The following is a 17,539-nucleotide window of genomic DNA, read 5'->3' on the forward strand; positions in this document are numbered from 1 at the left end:
GTTCGAAGGCGCCCGGCGGCCGCGCAGCCGCTCAGTGGCCGTCACGCACGTCAGTCAGAGCGCGCCAGCCAATCGCCGCAGCGGGCCAATAGCAGCGGGGAGGGGGCGGGGCTCCGCCAGTTCCGGGCCGGAAGCGGCGGCGATGGCGGCGGCAGCGGCGACCCCGCTGACCGGCGTGGGCTGGGCCGCTGCGCCCGAGGCAGCCCCCGCCGGTTGGACCGCGGTGGGTCCGGGGGGAGGCAGCGGGGGAGGGGGGCGCGACCGAGCGGCGCCCGGGCTCCCGGTTTACGCCGCTCCGTGTGCCCGCAGATCACCGTTACCGTGGAGGGCGCGGCCGCCAACCTGGGCAAAGGCTTCGGGCACAAGGGCGGCGGGTACCTGTGCGTGAGCGGCGGCGGAGCCCAGGTGCGGGGGGTGGGCGGCGGGTGCCAGCCCGGGGGGGTGGGAGGGGGTGGGCTGTGCCCGGTCCGGCACCGAGGTCCCGTCCCGTCCAGGCGGCTCCCGGGCCCGTCGTGACCGACGTCCAGGTGTTGAGCGACCGGAGCCCGCAGCCCACCGGCTACACCCGCGCCCCCGAGTTCCCAGAGCCACGTAAGTCACCCCCCCGCCACGGTAAGGGGGATGGGGTGGCGGGGCCCGGTACCCCCCGCCCCCCAACCTCCTCCTGCCACCGGCTCCGCCCCCCCCCCCCCCCCCCCCCCGCAGGAATCGGTGTCTCCCGGAAAAAAACGGGTGTACGTGAAGCTGGTGCCACTGGACGCCGCCGAGACGGCCGTGTTTGACATCCAGCTGAGCTCCAAGAGCAAAGCCCTCCCGCACTACATGAAAATAGGGTAGGGGGTCCTGCCCCTCCCCCAATCCTCCCACCCCCGCCCCCTGCCGCCCCCCCACAAACACCCGCCGGTTTTCCGTAGGGAAATGGGCAGTTTTGCCATCTGGTGTAAAAAGGGGCCGGTTCCAAAGTGCAGCCCCCAGCCCGTCCCCAAACCACGGACCATCAGCGCCGGCCTGAGGCAGCTTTCGCTCCAGCCCCCCGACCCAAACCAGCAGTACGTCCACATTGGGGTGGTGTTTTTTTTTTTTTAACCCTTCCCCAGTCTTACCTGAACCAGTCCAGAACTGGGAATAAAATCTGGCGGCTGCCGGTGCCCACCTCGTGGTTCCCATTCACCTGAGCACATCTCCAGCCATTAATTATCCTGATCTGCTACAGGTCACCAGCGGCTCGGTGCAGCATCAAACGCGCTTCCCAGCACCCATCTCTGTACGACACCTCCAACATCTACGGCCTCTCGGGTAAAGTGTTTCTTCAGCTAGAAGCGAGGAAGCTGCATGAAGCAAGCATAGCTGTCTTTAAGGAGTATTTTAAAATATATATTAAAAAAAAGGGGCTTTTAGCTGGTTCGCATGCAGCTTGTTGCTGCGCGGTTCTTCTCGGTGGAGCCTGGAATTGAGCTACGTTTTCTTAAAAGACTTCTCCCCTCCTCCAAGTTATTTCTCGCTTGAATTAAAGCCATCACTGACCTCTTGCTCAAACTGTGCTGCTGAGGTGTCCCCTTCCACTCATCTGCTTTGCGTGGTAATTAATTATGTAGGAATTGATCAAGGCCCCAGATTGGAATAAATGTTTTTTTTTTTTTAAATTGTTTTCAGAGCCGTTCCTGTGATGTTCCTAACGCTTCTCTCCTTTCTCTTCCCAGCTATGGATGGAGTGCCTTTCACACTACACCCCAAATTTGAAAGCAGGCTCATTTCTGGCACTAATGTGAGTTCCCTTATGCTGCTGTTCTTGGCCCTGCCTCCTAACTTGGCTGAATTAAGAAATTTTATGTTTTAATTTTATTTGGTTTTAGGTTTTTCTCACAGACCTGAACGTTAAGTCACTTGCCGATATCGAGAAAGAGGTAACAGGGCTGCTTCGGTCACGCACCTCTTGGGGGGGGGCAGCGGGCGCGTTCAGAATTTCTTAAATACCCGTGTCTCATCCTGACCGATTATTTTTTTTTGTTTTCAGTACAATTATGCTTTTGTAGTCGAAAGGACAGCGGCTGCCAGGCTCCCACCCAGCATTTGTTAGCCCTGGAGTCAACCTGGAGGATGTGAACAGCATCCAGCTGGGCTGAGCTGCTCCCTCTCTGCTTAAATTTCGGGGTACCCAAAGAAATGCAATCAGTATCTGATCACGGGAACTGCTTAAGGAGAAAAATAAACGTGTTTCTCTTCTCACTGCCAAAATATTTTTGCAATGCTTTTGAAATAGAGGGCTTCGGGGCTGGCGCGTACGGCAGCGGTAACGTCTAGAAGTTCTTGGCTGTGTGTGTTCTCCTACGCTTTGTCAGCACTACGAGTCTTTATTCTGAACATTACACCTCCTGCAAGGGTGTTTACGCTGTTCGTTGTGTCACAACTCCTACCCCTCGGCCTCACCTTTAGTTTGTTGCTGCTTTTACTCCTGCACTTGGTCCCACTGGCTATTTGAAACCATCGCAAAGCTTTCGGCCCTACCAAGGAAGTCCCAAACACGTTTTAAAATACATCGACTCTGGTTTTAGTTACCAAATTCTGTAAACGTTTCCTTTAAACGTTAGGGCAGTACAAAAGTCCCGCCAGTTGGTGGTACATCCTGGAAACATTAAAAAGTCAGGTCTTGTTTCACAGAGGTGATATCCACGTGATTTGGAAGAAAGCTTCCCCACGCCCGTTTTCCAAACAGGATCAGAGTTCCTGTCAAAAGAATGAAGGATGATTCTTGCGACGGTGCGATGCGGCCGCGGGTGCTGTCCTTCGCATAGCACTGCTGGGGGCCAGGACCTTGGAACCCGTTTCAGGAAGGCACTTTAAGTTTTGCGCTCCCCAGCAGGAACTGAAGAATTCGGTCCACTAACAAGGCGAGGAAGAAGTCAGCCAGCAACACTTCCGTGATCACGATCTTGAACTAGGAAAAAAAACACAACGCGTCGGTCCCTCCCCTTCTTCAGTTACTCCAGAGCCGCTGCCCCACGAGGCGCTACTCTGCAGCAACTGCTCCGCTACAGCCTGAACTTCCTCCTTTCATAAAAATGACTCCGTTTTCAGAAATTCACAAAATTCACAACCTGCTGTAAAAAAAAAAAAAAATAATCCCCAACGCTTCAGCAGGATCACTACCCTATCCTCTCCCTCGGAGCTACTCGGGCAGTCAGTGCTCCTGCCACCCTGCTAAAAACCTGAAGATGGGCTCAGACCTGTTCTCCCACTGGAAACCGCACTTAAAATCCAGTAGGAGCAGAGAAACGCCGCCTGCTCACCTCGGTAGGGATTTCTACCAAGCCGAACTGCTCGTTGAATTCTGGCGAAGAGCCTGTGAGAAGGCCCACGATGGCGAGTCCCGAAAGGACGATGCTCCACAGCAAAGGCTTGTTCTCCTGCAGGCTCTCCATGAAAGGATGGCCCTGAAACACCGCGGGGAGAAACCATGAGGCCGTACTCATTCAAACTAGGGGACGGGGTGCAATTTGCGACGGTTTGGGACACATGGTGCGAAAAGAGGGAGTTCCTCCCCGGCAGAGCACTGAGAAAACGTAGTTTGCAATTAGAGAATTTTGTATTGTTGCATCTTAATTACAAAAAACGCTTTGGTGGTGCTGCTGGAGATGCGACTTAAAACATGGCTTGCCTTGTAGTTGATAGCAAACGTGGCCATCTGCATCGCCATGGACATGATGTAGACTGTGCTGTTCACAAGGCTGGGCTCAAACTCCTTGTACAGATCCACAAACTCCTCTTGTCTGAAAGGAAAAAGCTGGAGGTCAGACCCAGAACACCGGGAATATTCAGCTCCCCTTGCACAGCCCTGCTGAGCCCAGTTTATTCCAGTTTGGTCAGGCAAAACCAGTTCCCCAGCAAGCATGCTTGCACGGGTAAGAGCGGAGCCGCAGAGGCTGCAAGCACAGGTCATCAAGGGGTTCTTTTTCACAAAATAACAATCAAAAAATTGGAAAGAAAATCAGTTTTTTGGGGCATTTTTCTTTATAACCTTTCCACTAATCCACCTCATTGGTGTTATTTTTTTTCCCTTTCCATATGGGGACGGTAGACGTTGGAACCACAGCGTATCAGACCGTACTCCTGCTGGTTTCATCACCTCCCTGCCAACGTGCTCGATAGACAATTAAAAAATGTTTTTTCTGGATGTGTCCCACACATTAAACTCCTAACACCTGCCGTGCTTGATAAAGCGCTCACAGGAAGAGCACTGTAGTGAGGGAGGCTGCTCTCCACCCTCCCACGTAGCAGCAACTGGGAGAAAAACATTCCAGTGTTGGAGGGAGAGACTCTTACTTGGAATCGCTGCGTGCCTGGGCGCCGCGGTACAGGTAAACGAGGCTGAGGAAATGCACGAGGAACTGCAGCAGCACCGTCAGGACCGTGTAGAGGTTAAAGATGTTTGGCAGCGGACGCTCCTTGGAAAGCGTCTTCAAAGGCTGGGAAAGCAAAGCGAGCAGAGGTGCCTTGAATGGTTTTGACCATTTCTAGGCAGTTTTCCAGCAGGATCCGACTAACGTTAGTGTTTCTCAGGGAACACCTACAAAAATTGCGCTTCACGCGCCGAGGAGACCCACAGCTTAGCTGGTGCAGCAGCCTCGACCAAACCATTTATCCACATTCCGCTTCCCACCTCTTCCAACCTTTCCGTGTGGGGACAGCAGTCGTTGGGACCGCACCATTCCCATAACCCGAGCGAAGCTGCCTGCCTGCAAGCCCGGGATACTCCCTCACACAAGTGCTGGCCTTGGGAGCCTCCCAAATCCAGGGGAACAAAAACCCTCACCCCCTCCAGCCCTGTGGATTCTTAACTTATTGAAATCCAACAGCATTTTTGGGGAGAGAGGCGCTCCTTCAGGCATCCCGGTGTGCCCGACATAGACCAGCCACTGTCCCAACCCTCACCTTCGACCTGGAGATGAAAAGGAAGCAGCCGGCCAACAGCAGACCCTGCAAAGTCGCCTGGAAATCACTGAACTTCACCCCTTCCAAGTAGAGGACGCTCTGGCTGTAAGCGAGGATCAGGGCATTCAGGGCGAGGATCTTGAACATCTGCAGCGTAGTCACTAGCGTGCAGCGACCTTGCTTGATCACGTGGCAGACTAAGGAGCAAGAGGAAGCAGAGTTTGGAAACCAAACGAAAAAACAAAATGGGTTCTGGGGCTTTGTCCCTCAGCCCTCTCCTTTTCTGAAGCAGTTAACCCCTCACCACTCGTGTCCCCATCCAACAAACCCGCAGAGGGTTGCTCCACACAAAAAACTGGCAGTGCCCTGGGGTTGGGGGGGGCGTTTCTCACCACCCCACGCCCTCTGTCTTGGCTTCTTTCCGATCTAGATTTATTCCCCTTGGGGAACGCGGAGATGCAAAGTTCAGCTCCCACCACGCACTTACTGCACTGAATGGAAGAGAGCTTGGAGGTGAAGGGGGCGGCAATGCTGGCGTCGCCCAGCTTCACGACGGGTACACGCTCCTCTTCCAAATCCTTCAGGACCTGACTGATCCGCTCCTGCCGGTGAATTAAAGATACAGACACGTGCTTCATCACCACAACCTGGATGGAAGATGACCTTGTGCTACCCCCTCCCACACCCCTGCTCCAAGGGGAGGCATTCGTGCTTGCAGCGCTAACTCGATGGCTGGCTGGAAAAGCAGCACTTTCTCTGCCCAAATCCACGATTTCAGGATAAAAAGCAGAAAAGCTGGTCTTTTCCCAGTACATCCTGCCATTTCCAGTTCCCATGAATTAGCAGTAAACCAGAGGAGGAACAAAGAGCAAGGGTAAGTTAACTTTTAAAAATATCGTTACCAACCCTCTGGATAGCCATCTGCTCCTCTCTTTGGGACATGACTCTGTGCTTGGCACCACGGGAGGTGGGCTTCACAGTCCCACTCCCCATGGATGGCAGGGCAGGCCTCCCGTCACTGGGGCCGTCTCGAGATCTTTTCTTCCGTTCGGGCAGTCTCTCGGGAGCATTTGCCAGAAGTGCCACTCCTGTCAGAGTATAAAAAAAATTAGCTGCAGGGAAAAAGAGCCGTGATCCCTTCCACACAGTAGGAATCCCAACTGCTGTTTACACCCGGAGCCAGGGTGCTAGTTACGCAGGGACTTGAGAGATGTTATGCTTGCTAAAAGAAAGCTTGGGGGGGGGGGGGAAAAACCATATGTAAGGATCTTTCTTCCAGAAAAACGTGTTTGCAGCCAATTCCTGCTGGCACGCAGGCAGTGGGCATTCCACCAGCACAGCGATCCTTCCTCTTGATGTTGGTTTCTGCCACTAAATGATGTTGGGCAGATCGATCCCAGCCCTCAAAATACCGGAAAAATGAACACCGGTTTTGCATTTAGGAACGCTAGCCAAACTCAGCCGGGCACGCAGGAGAGTCCTGCACGCAGACTCACCCACGTCTGCGTGTTTCAGAGCTCCGACGTCGTTGGTCCCATCGCCGCACATCAGCGTGACGTAGCCCAGGCTCTTCAACGTAGTGATTACAAACTCCTGCGCAGAAAAGGGTGCAGTGAGCCTCGGCAGCCCGCGCCTCCCGACACGCTGCTGCCTGCACTGGGTTATGTGTCTTGGTCAAGCGCACAGAACAGTTCCTGTTCTGCAGGAATTCACTGGTCTCACACCCAGGCTCCCAAAGCTTCACCTTCGGGCTGCATTTTAGGAGCACAGAGCTAAAACAGGCCGAAGAGCTCAGGACTCTCTAGGATAAGAACACGGCACATCCTGAGCTCTGGTTCTTGCTGCTTGCTGGCTCGGGTATCAAGAGAGGTGCTGCTGGGTATGTTCATTAGCTGTAAACAGCTTTGGCATTAATCAGGGGCTGGTATCTACGTGGCTCCCAGGCGCCACGCGAGCCCTGCTAAAGCTGCCGCTTCCTACCTTCTGCTTGGGCACCACTCTGGCAAACACCTGGATGTGCGGAATGAGCTTTAGCAGCTGCTGCCTGTTCACAGCCTGGAGGTGGGAGAGACCTTCCCCAGTGACACACAGGTCGTAACGCTGCGTCAGCTCTTGCAAGGAGGTGGGCGAGATGGGGAGCAAGACAGCGCCGTCGACGGACCGCCACTGCCAGCCGGAGTCTGGGAAGAGGGAAGCGCAAGCTGGATGTGAGCGTGGCTGAGGCGCCTGGCTGTGCGAAATGCTCCCAGCCACCACACAGACGCTGACTCTCGGGTTTTCAGCCCCTCAGCCTCATGGACACGAGGCCTGCTGCTTCTCAGGACAGTGCTGTGCCCACCTCCCACCTAGGTACGCTCCTCATGGGGACTGCCCTTCCCTGCAGTCAGCGACATGGCTCTCGGCATCCCTGGAAAGCCTCTGAACCTGCACGGCAAGGAGGCCTTCAAGCTGCGGCTGTTTCTGTTCTTTTGGTGCTTAGATAGCTCGCGTTTGGAGCTGGCAGAGCTCGCGTAGTACTCCAAGCCAGAGAAGAGAGGGGCAAAAGGACAGAGGGTTATCTAGGCTTCTGGAGAGCAAGTCATCTCCATTATCAGCACCAAGCAGCAGTGCTAATAGCACGTGGCTAACTGACATGATGCCCCAGCTGCCCCAGCAGGCCTTTGGCTGCCATCCTCCAAAGCACAGAAGAGTTTCCTGCATGGGATCAGTCACCTTTGCTCACAGGAGGCTGCAGAATGAGGGTGTGCTCCCTCCGGAGGAAATGTAGCTCCCGGGCCACATGGCAGGCGGTGAGAGGATTGTCTCCTGTTATCATCACTACCTGAGGGGAAAGCCAGAGGGGTCAGAGAATCAGTTCTGGGTGGGCAAGTGGGGTTTCATGATGAGTCTCTTTTACACTGAAAGGACTTCTGCCTAGCTTGGATGCTGGTGACATTCTCAATCAGACGTAGTGATGTGCAGCGCCCCGAGGAGGCTTCCTCCGAGCCGGGGCAAAGCCCACCGCAAAAATAACATCATATGCACGAGGTCTCCCTGCCTTCACCACAGCGAAGCCTTTGCCCTCACTACACAAAGGCTTCGGGTACGCAAACTCCACACCCCAAACACCTTGGCTACCAGCAAGGCTAAGATGCTGCTGACGCTTACGTGGTGTGACGCGTTTTGGATCTCCCTGATGACAGCTTTGGAGTCAGCTTTGAGAGGGCAGGAAACCACAATGAATCCAACAAATCTAAGATCACACTCCAAAGCTTCCCGCTTCATCTCCCGCACCTGCCAAAGCAAACCAGTAAGGTGTTACCTGCTGCTTTGTGGCAATCCCCTTTTCCAGCAGGTGTTTCCTTGCAATCAAAGCACCAGCTAGTGCCCCAAGATGCACAGAGCAATGCTAGACCGTCCCCAGCTGCTCTAGGAGACAGCCGCCTTCGGCACAAAGCTCCACTGAGGCAGCCCTGAAAGGAGTTACACAGAAAACAGGTTCCCGTCCCCAGATAAAACCAGTTTCACAGCTGAGAAGTTCTGTGGTAAGCCTCTTCAGCTGCGACAAGAACGCACCCTGCTTTATACCAACAGGGAAACAGAAACATCGACGAATAACGGACAGGAATTCAAAGCTGGGAGCACAGGGCAGAGGCTGCCATCTTCCCAAAAGATCCAGATCATAAAAAACCCAACAAGGTTACAGCAGTTTGGGGCAACCACATCCCAAGAGACCCCCTCTCCCCCTCTTCCCCAGCCCTGCTCACACCGTCTCCGTTTCCTTTAACGGGAGCTCGATTCCAAGGCTTAAACACCCGTACCTGCTGATGAGTGAGGTGACCCAGTTCTTTGTAGCCAAGGGCCAGCACTCTTGCACCCTCATGCGAAATTTCCGTGTGGACAGCATGGTAGTTGCTTGGGCACTGAGACAACTGGAGAAGACGTGGGGAAAAGCATCGTATTAACACAGTTTCAAGCACGTTTCGGCATTTTGCATTAAATATACAGAGAGGGGGGGAAAAAAGGCACCTTTGGGAGGGTCCCTCACCATCAAGGGCGAAAGAGGAGATTCCCCCAGGTTTAGCCCTCTGTGGTCAGCAAAAGCATCAGGGCCAGGAGCCCCCGTGGCGAGATACTGGGATCTCACTGGGATTAGACTGAAACTCCCCAGTGGAGCCCGTTTTCAGGCATGGGATGGCTGCACCGTTGGGCGGGATGTAACGCCTACATCCCTCGGGTTCCAGGCTTGGCAGGGCCAAGCAGAGGCGTAAGGGGACGAGCACACGTGCTAACGAAGGCCCTTCCTCTCCTAGAGAGATGCGCTCACCATTTTGTGCAGCGTCTCTGGGGCCCCTTTCACAGCTGCAATGTAACAGAGATCAGTCGAGCCGATCTTCTCGTACGACGCCAAGACAGACATTCTTTTCAGGGCACTGGCAAAATGAAAGCGCTGGTGAATTTTCAGTCCCTGAGTTTTAATACTTCTGGGGAAAACTTTCTCATCTGGAAACAAACAGATCAGGAAATCCTGAAAGGTTTCTCGGTATCAAAAGCAACACCCCTCCCTTCAAGGTCCCGAAGGAACCCATAGGTCACTGAGATCACGCCATTTTCCTCTCTTTAGATAAAAGCATACAGAGCTGGAAATTCTCATGCCAACAGGCAAGGGAGATAGCGGATCAGAACACCTGGGTGCGTTAGGATAACAGCTGCACAGCAGGCTGAAGGTGCATTTATAGCAAATGTTCTCATCGGAGGTAAAAATCCAGAAGGAAAAACACAACAGCACGGATTTCAGCGGGATATGTAACACAGTATTTCCGAAAGATTTCTAACGTTCGCTGTCTGCGCGTGTGAGAGACAAGAAAGCAGAGCAGAAAGCCTCCAGAGGGACTGCCCGCAGACCTCGCTGAAACCCACGCTGTCACGTTTCCACTGCTGCGACCTGCGCTACTCGCACCCTGATTTTACTCCGTCTGCGCAAGCAGAACTGGAAGACACCAACCTGAGCCTGGCAGCTGCAGAACGCAGTATCTGCAGGCCCGAGAACGGACTTCTACTATTTGCTGTCCCTCAGACACAGAGTACAAGGATTTCCACCGCCCCAGACCAGTCCCTGGGATCATACCGGATGCCATTCACTCCGTGCAGAAAGCTGGCATGAGGCATAGGAAATCTCCACAGACTAGGTAACGTCACGCTCAGAACAGTGTCATCGTTGTCACCCTCCCCTAAAAAACCCACCCCACACCCCCCAGCGTATGTAAACGGGGCTCGGGAGGAGGGAGGAGCTGGAAACAGGTTTTACCTTTGGTCAGGGTCCAGTCCACAGCCATCAACATCGCCTTCTCCAACGGATCTCCCACTAGCGTCCCATCATCCAGCAGCACAAGCGAGTGGCAAGTAGCAATGGCTCGGTGGGTTTCTACAGGAATGTCAGACACTGGTGTCACTTCCTTCCCATCCCTGCAGCATAAAAAAAAAAAAAAAAAAAGACCGCCCGTGTTAACAGACCCATTCACATTATCTCAGACAAATCCTGAAAAAATTTTTTTTTCCCAGCCAAAAATTCCTACTCTAATATAGTAAACAGCAGAGCTTCTCATGGTGAGATCAAAGCCGTAGGAAATCTGGCGCTCTCTCAAGTGCAAACAGTGCCAAAGCCCATCATTTTTGCCAGTCCTCCAAAGGAAACTTGATTCAAGCAGAGCACTCGAAGAAGAGGCCTGAACTAACACACTTAAGTAACTGCACAATCGAAGGACTTGGCTGCCTGTCTCTCTGCCGCGGCATCGACCTTCACGCGCAGCTCTGAATGGCAGCGGCACAAGGTGGCAGGATGCTGCTACAAGGATGAGCAGCGAAGAGCTCGGTTACACAAAAGCCTGGGGCAACAAGCCCCCCCAGACAATTAAATTCACAAGTCCCAAGCCCATAGTCGTTGCCAGAGAGCAACAACCCTCTTCTCCTTCCAGTTCAATCCACATCTTTCACTCTGAATCCCCAGTTCTCTTCTCTTCCTCACTGGAATGTGATTGCACTCGTGCCTGAGGAGCTCCCACAGCGCCCAAAGCCTGGACCACAGCAAATCACGTAACAAAAATCACCCAGGACCTACCTGAGCCCAGCCACTCCTCTCACTACCAGGTGATCGCTGGTTAATGTGCCGGTTTTGTCAAAACAGCAAACTTGAACTTTGCCTGCAAAGGGGATGCGGAAGGGCTCCGTACAGTACACGTCTAGAAGAAGAGAGGAAATTCCACGAGAGATCTGCCATGACAGGACGCTCGGTGGCTTTAATCACAAGACAGGAGCTCTCAGCACAGTGCTCTGATAGTTAACGAACCCAAACCTCCCTGTTCTGAATTGTGGCAGTATTTGAAACCACAACAGCCGCCAAAGCCATAGCAGCGATGCAGCCCAACACCAAATTCACTGACCTCCATATGCCACGGGTAGCAAGCTGCTCAAAGCAGAACCGCGAGGCTGCTGAGCAAGCAGTTCCCTCCTACACTTGCTTTAGGACCCACTTCAAAGCTCACAACTCCCAAGCATTTTGGCCTTTAAACCCCCTCACACACACCAGCTCCCAAACCCACCCCATCCCCGCGTAGAAACAAGAGGAAGCTACAGTCATTACACTCTCATTTCCTCACTGATGTCCCCACAGTTCCAGTCACAAGAGAAGTTCTTTTTTATCTCTGTGTTTAGGCTTGGTACTTACAGAGCTTGGCCAAGGCGATGAGGGAGGTGTTGACAGCCAGTGAGAGCTCAATGGGAAGTTCAGGTGGAACGACCGAAGTCAGAATTAAAGTACACTCCAGGAAAAGTTTGTAACGGTTCCTGCTGGGATCCTTGGTGCCTACGGAATGAGACGGGAGAGCTGTATACCTCCTCATCCTCAGACTGGGTGTGCCCCAGGGAACTTGGATGAGTACCACAGAGGAGCTCACCTACCGAGGAAGGGCTGTGGGAGGGCAAGAAAAGCAGCATAACGGCAGCGGAACAAGAAGGCAGGATGCTACTGCACGGAGGAGCAGCAGAGAGCTGTTCCGTAAAAACCTGACCCTACAAGTCCCCCAAGACAATTAAATTCACAAGTCCTGAGCCCGGCGTTGTTGCCAGAGACCAACAACCCTGTCTCCTTCCAGTTCAATCCACTTTATCGCTCTCGGAATCCCCGAGCGAATCTTCTCAGCGGTGCGGGCCCCTACACTGAAACAGTGGCGCAGCCCAACCCAGTTATTGTGACTCCCAGGAATTACGTCGACTGCCCTTCCCACAGGCTTTGGTGCAAGTCCTGTGCAGAGACCTGGAAGAGGCAAGGAAAAAAAATAAATCTCACCTTCAATCCAGACGTACGCTGCAGCGGCAATGGCGAACACCAGCAGGAACAGGATGAAAATGAAGGTCTCCAGGTTATTGGCCGTCACTCTCTTCACCCCAAAGAGGATTGTACGCAGCAATTTCCCCTGAGAAATACAGCCTTCAATGCAAGAAGCTGACTCTGCAGCATGCAGTGGTTCGTTAAAAATGTGTAATGCATTGGTTTGTTAAAAACACGCACAAAACCCATTTTTAAAAATACACTCTGGTGTTTTGGGGCCAGAGCCTGAGAATGATTCCCACGTCTGTGATCCTCTTATTAGGCAGCAGCCTAGAGTCACTTATAATTAGTAACAAGTTTGCAGGTTTTTTAACAAGTCACTGGAGTTGATGATTTCGTTGAAGCAGCCTTCAATTTTCGATTGAAAAAGCTCGTGTTTGTGGCTCCAGTCTTTCCAGACACACTCAGAAGCCCTTTCCCAACATTTACCATTATAGAAACAGGGATAACCAGAAGCTGTAGTATAGACACAGCGTGGCCAGTGACAGCAGGAACCCCGAATCCTGACTGCTGGGCTTCCACACCGAACATCAGACTACTTATCCGACCCACAGAGACCAACCTTATTTATCCCTGTCCCAAACAAACAAGTAATTTTAATGCCCCGATTTATATTTCCCCCGTCGCTGTACTTCGTAAGCGTTTTCTGACTGCGGAGGGCTGAGCAACACAGCCAGCACCATCGACAAGACGGGGACGAGAAGGCACGTCCACAATGTACCTGAGATGTGTTGAAGCCGGTTCGCAGAGCATATGCCACACACCCGCTATCAACAGCTGGAAGAGGAAGGAAGACGGTAAGTTTAGGGCAAATCTTGTACAGGTTTACCACAGACAGAATAAACTTGAAGCTACACCCTTCTCTTACAGGAGGACGTAGTCAAGTTCAACAGGACATCACAGCAGCCTAATAATCAAAATAAACTGGCAGTGACAGGGCCAAGGAGACTGGCTCAACGACTCCCTCCAAAAGTTTTATCAAGCCCCCTAAAATCAACCTGCGAGCGTGCCACACGCTCGTCTCTGAGGAGATTTGCGCAGGTACGTACGTTTCAGTCCTGTGCTGGCTTTCTGGGGCGGGATGTGCTGCACCACTTTTGTTCCCCCAAATATGATGTGTAAACGGGAATCTGTCTGCATGTCCAAGATGTGCTCTGGATTGAGATCTTCCACAGGCTCCTGCGGGACAACACTCGGCCTCAGAATCACAGCTGTAAACAAGTACACTTAAAAGTATTCTCTTCTGTTCTTATCCCACGAGATGCTCTCAGCTTCACTTCAACCAAAGCCTGAACCGAATCTAGACCTTAACACGCCATTCAGCTCCGATCGGTCTGGGTTTAGAGCCTGGCATCTGTGGGAATGCTGGTTTCGGGGGACTAGTTCACCCCTGGCACACTGAATTCAGCAAGGGAGGCTCCGCAAGCATTACTTTCTCATTTTTAAGTCACCCACTGGCATAAAAAAAAGGAAGACTCGGGGCTTTGAAGTGCTTTACACCCATTCCTCCTCCCACCTCCACCCCACCAAAGGAATCCAGACTGGGGAATGTGTAGGAGAGCGATGCCATGCCCGCACGATGGAGTTCAGACCCAAAAGCTGGAGCCATTGCCAGACAAAACAGACTTTTCTGTTTCTCATTTACCAGAGACCATCAATCACTGACAGAGAGCTGGTAACAAACAGACTAGGTTGCTTGGGCCGGCATTCACGCCAAGGGATGACTTTGCATTTTTACTTTTCCAGGTTACGACAAAGGGACAGCACAGAGGACATTTCTCAGACCTTCATCTGCGGCACAGACTCCCCTGTCAGCATGGCTTCGTCTACGATACACCTTCCACGTAGCAGCAGCACATCACACGGCACGAGATTTTCATGAGGAGATCGGCCTGCAATTAACACGTTAAATCTGAGAAGCAGCTCAAAGGGAGAAGCGACTGCTGTTTGGCTACTTCCCTGGCAGGGCACAGCTCTCCTTCAGTTTAGGAGATTCCTAAAGCTTCAAAACTCCCCATGAGCTGCTGAGTTTACCCCAGCACGTACCCACTCCCTGACCCAAAAGGGTTTGAAGGTTACTGGGTCTCTAACTGAAACCAAGAATGTTTAACATCAAGTCACTGGGTTCTCACTGCTGTTCAGGCTTCGGAGACCGCGATCACAACCTGGGGTAACACAACCTTAAAAGGGAGAGCAGGGTTAGGTGCCAGGCCCTTCCCCTTTCCGTTCGAGGAATTTATTGTCAGGGAACCCTTCATCTTCACAGTCCTAAGCTGAAGAATCTGAGGCCGACTGATGCAGGGATTTACCTTTCTTAAAGGCAGCTAGCAGGTCTAATAGATTCAGCCCAAACTCTTGGACCCTTGAGTTGTGACACTTACGAATCAAAGCCCTCAAAAGCACCCCAGCCAAGACCTAATTAATATACCTAATTCAATTCACCACACCAGAAGAAATCAGATTTTAAACAAGCTTTTGATTACAACCATCACGCAAGTCATTACCGATGGAAACGATATCCCCTGGAATAATCTCATCGCTGGAAATGGGGCGCCACTTGCGGTTTCTGTAAACCTGGAGGGGGGGGAGGAAAAGCACTTTCAGCAGCTCTGTATGTGTCAGAAAAGGATCAAAGAATGGGAAAAAGGAGCAACTAATCAGTTAGAAGACAGCTACAGCAAAAACTTCCTGCACAGTTCTCTCCGGTTTGGATTACCTGGATCATGTAGGGCTTGTTGCCCATTTTTCGGATCTCCGACATGTTCCTCATTTGCTGCTGGACCAGAGAAGCTTCAAACGCAACCAACATGGAGAGGGTGAAAACACTGTAATACCAGTATTCATCCAAGCACCACAACCCCACACAGAACACCTGTGGAGAGAGCATGACACGGGAGTTATTCTGATCCCTCTCAGAAAACAAAAGCTTCAAGTTCCAGGAAGCTAACTTGGTAAACGTTGAACTGTAGCAAGCCAGAAAAACAGAAAACCACAGTACAGCCACTGGGGAGAAAGAGGGTTCCTCCCAGAAGTAAAATTGATGTTACAGTGCAAGATCAGCACTTGCTCTCGATTTTAGAAAGCTGCCAGCTGATTTGTGGCTCTCAGGCCAGGATTATAAGGAATTCTCTCGTTCTTTAGCAGGGAGAAGTATTTACAGCTCTTTTTGTTTGTTCATTTTACCTGAAAGATGAAGAACGGAGCTGTAGCTCTTTCTTTAAAGAGTTCCAAGAACTCCGGCACCACCATCTCAGCCCTGGGAAAGAATCGGATTGTTATTAATCTGAACATTCCAGATTCCCAGCAAAAGCCCAACCCAAAAGCCACCTGCAGCCTCTGGCGTCAAACCACGCTGTACTCCAGAACGTCCACAATCTCCCTATTTTCAATTACTTTGATTCAGTTAATTTGTTATACGTGATTAATTTCCATCTATAGCCCACCCCGGAGAAGACCCCCCCAGCACGCTACCGTTCTCCGTTTTTGAAACAAGTGTCAGCAGTAACTGAAATCTATAAAGCAAGGCTAGAAATGTGGTTCAACGCTGGGATACCGTGGCAAAGAGATCTGCACCTGGAAAACTTACTTGTTTGTACCGTATTTCTTCTCAGCTGCTCGAATATCTTTGTCCTCCTGATAACCTCGGGCATTCTGGTAGTAACAAAGAGGATGTTCCACCGGGAAAGCTACAGGAAGAAACTGTTTCTTGCCATCTATCTCATAGGAGTATTTGATTTTCTGAAATTCAAAGGAAAGAGCCTCCTGCCCATCCTCACCCTGCAGAGAGGGGGGAAAAAGAACCAAAACAAATCAGTTGAACACACAGCAAAGGCTTCACTCCACACACAGTTGGGCCTGAAGAAGGAAAGAAACCCCAACCCCTCACGTATCTTGTCATTGTGTGATTCTTCTTGTGGTACGTGCGCCAGGAAACACCGTGCTCCCTTTAACATCCCCACTTGTGACTGACCGCAGCCGATTATTCACTAATTACTTAAATTAAAAGCTGAGGAACTGCAGGCTTACGCTGTGGCAGCTCCCTGGCCCATGACAAACATCAGCGCTGCTCCCAGCAGCAGTGTCCTTACCTGGTCTCTGTGGAGTGGCACTAGTTCGACCGATCCGTTATTGGGGGTTGGCACCACTTTAGCCAATGTGGCTTTCTTAGGACAAGGCTCCTGAAACATAAACGAGACACACGTCATCAAGCAGATCCCAGGCCCCGAACTTCCCCCAGTCAAGAGGGATTCTGGCTGGGATGCACTAAACCGGGCCAACCACAGAGGCCTTTGCACTAAACCGGGCCAACCACAGAGGCCTTTACAGCCGGGTGCTTTTGTGGAGCTGTTGTTAGAATCAAAGACATTCCAATTATTGCAGTCCATCCCCAAAATCACACCCTATCGCTAAAGGACGTCTATTCAGTCCTTCACTTGCACTTGAGGCACATACAGCTGCCAGTAAGCAACTGTAAAAACGGCAACCAGCTGGTCCACCGTCAAAAGACGGCGGCTCGCCACCAGCAAAGGCAGTGGCCCCTGTGCTGAACACCCGCCGCATCCCAGGCTGTCTGTGCACAGACATGCCGCTGGTTTCCCCAATGCCGCTTCGGGGCTGGGGCCTGCCGAACTCTGCCACCAGCACGCCGCCATGCTGCCCAAGCCCAGCTAAGGGGAGAAGCGTTGTGATGCTGAGCGTCCCCTCACCGTCTTCCTCAGAAACATCCCCTTATGGACCGCACGCCCCCACGCCTTCAGCCGCCCCCGCACGCCTGGAGAGCCCGCAGGGCGCGGTAGGAGCCTCCCGGCGCTGCTCGGGGGCAGCCCCCGAGGGGTCGCCCGGCCGGCCGGCCCCGCCGCACCGGCAGCCCCGGGACTCACCCGGACGCAGGTGAGGGCGCAGTGAGCGTGCACCGACCACAGCCCCGAGAGCGCCGTCAGCAGGTGGACAACGCCGATGGCGGCGAGCGCCAAGAACGCGGCCTCGGGGGGCGCAGGGCCCGGGCCCGCTCTGGGGCCGGCCTCCTCTTCCTCCGCCACCGCCACCGCCTCCCGCCACGCCGCCCACACGCGCGGTCCCCACAGCCACAACCAGGCCGGGTAGAGCCCCGCCACAAACGGCAGCACGGTGCCGTGAAGCAGCCGCGGCCGCCGGCGGTAAAGCGTCACCGACAAGACCAGCTCGTCCAACGGACCCGGAGGCGGGCCGGCCGCCGCCATTTTCCGACAGACCCGCAAACGACCC

At 52.9% G+C, this 17,539-nt stretch overlaps 2 protein-coding genes and 1 long non-coding RNA gene across 4 annotated transcripts; 2 read left to right on the forward strand and 1 right to left on the reverse strand.

The window, feature by feature from the left end:
- The first annotated feature begins 9 nt into the window (after positions 1-9).
- MVB12A (multivesicular body subunit 12A) lies at positions 10-2,235 on the forward strand. Its single transcript, XM_056325893.1, is given in 10 exon segments — positions 10-223; positions 310-405; positions 495-591; positions 706-722; positions 724-833; positions 915-1,049; positions 1,214-1,296; positions 1,701-1,765; positions 1,854-1,904; positions 2,015-2,235. Coding segments are annotated over 10 exon segments (798 nt in total). The 5' UTR covers positions 10-142; the 3' UTR covers positions 2,078-2,235.
- Positions 1,193-17,536, reverse strand: ATP13A1 (ATPase 13A1). 2 transcript variants are annotated; one of them, XR_008819687.1, is made up of 27 exons: positions 17,176-17,536; positions 16,384-16,473; positions 15,882-16,072; positions 15,479-15,551; positions 15,012-15,167; positions 14,800-14,869; positions 14,081-14,187; positions 13,345-13,474; positions 13,017-13,072; positions 12,254-12,380; positions 11,633-11,770; positions 11,027-11,147; positions 10,217-10,374; positions 9,236-9,411; positions 8,730-8,840; positions 8,077-8,202; positions 7,642-7,750; positions 6,910-7,109; positions 6,426-6,522; positions 5,836-6,017; positions 5,417-5,531; positions 4,930-5,126; positions 4,321-4,463; positions 3,656-3,767; positions 3,288-3,431; positions 2,557-2,935; positions 1,193-1,328 (listed from the first exon to the last, which is right to left on the reverse strand). XR_008819687.1 is itself a non-coding variant. In XM_056325884.1 (26 exons), exons 1-26 carry the CDS (start codon positions 17,512-17,514, stop codon positions 2,825-2,827), a joined length of 3,579 nt encoding a protein of 1,192 aa, XP_056181859.1. In that variant the 5' UTR covers positions 17,515-17,536; the 3' UTR covers positions 2,525-2,824. The 2 variants fall into 2 exon arrangements, 1 of the variants encoding a protein (XP_056181859.1); XM_056325884.1 differs by lacking the exon at positions 1,193-1,328 and having other exon boundaries at positions 2,525-2,935.
- Positions 12,982-14,159, forward strand: LOC130143230 (uncharacterized). Its single transcript, XR_008819690.1, has 3 exons — positions 12,982-13,092; positions 13,166-13,336; positions 14,042-14,159. It is a non-coding gene; the product is annotated as an uncharacterized LOC130143230 (long non-coding RNA).
- Positions 17,537-17,539: the final 3 nt, after the last annotated feature.

The sequence above is a fragment of the Falco biarmicus genome (genome assembly GCF_023638135.1).
Source record: "Falco biarmicus isolate bFalBia1 chromosome 13 unlocalized genomic scaffold, bFalBia1.pri SUPER_13_unloc_1, whole genome shotgun sequence".
NCBI classification, from domain to species: domain Eukaryota; kingdom Metazoa; phylum Chordata; class Aves; order Falconiformes; family Falconidae; genus Falco; species Falco biarmicus.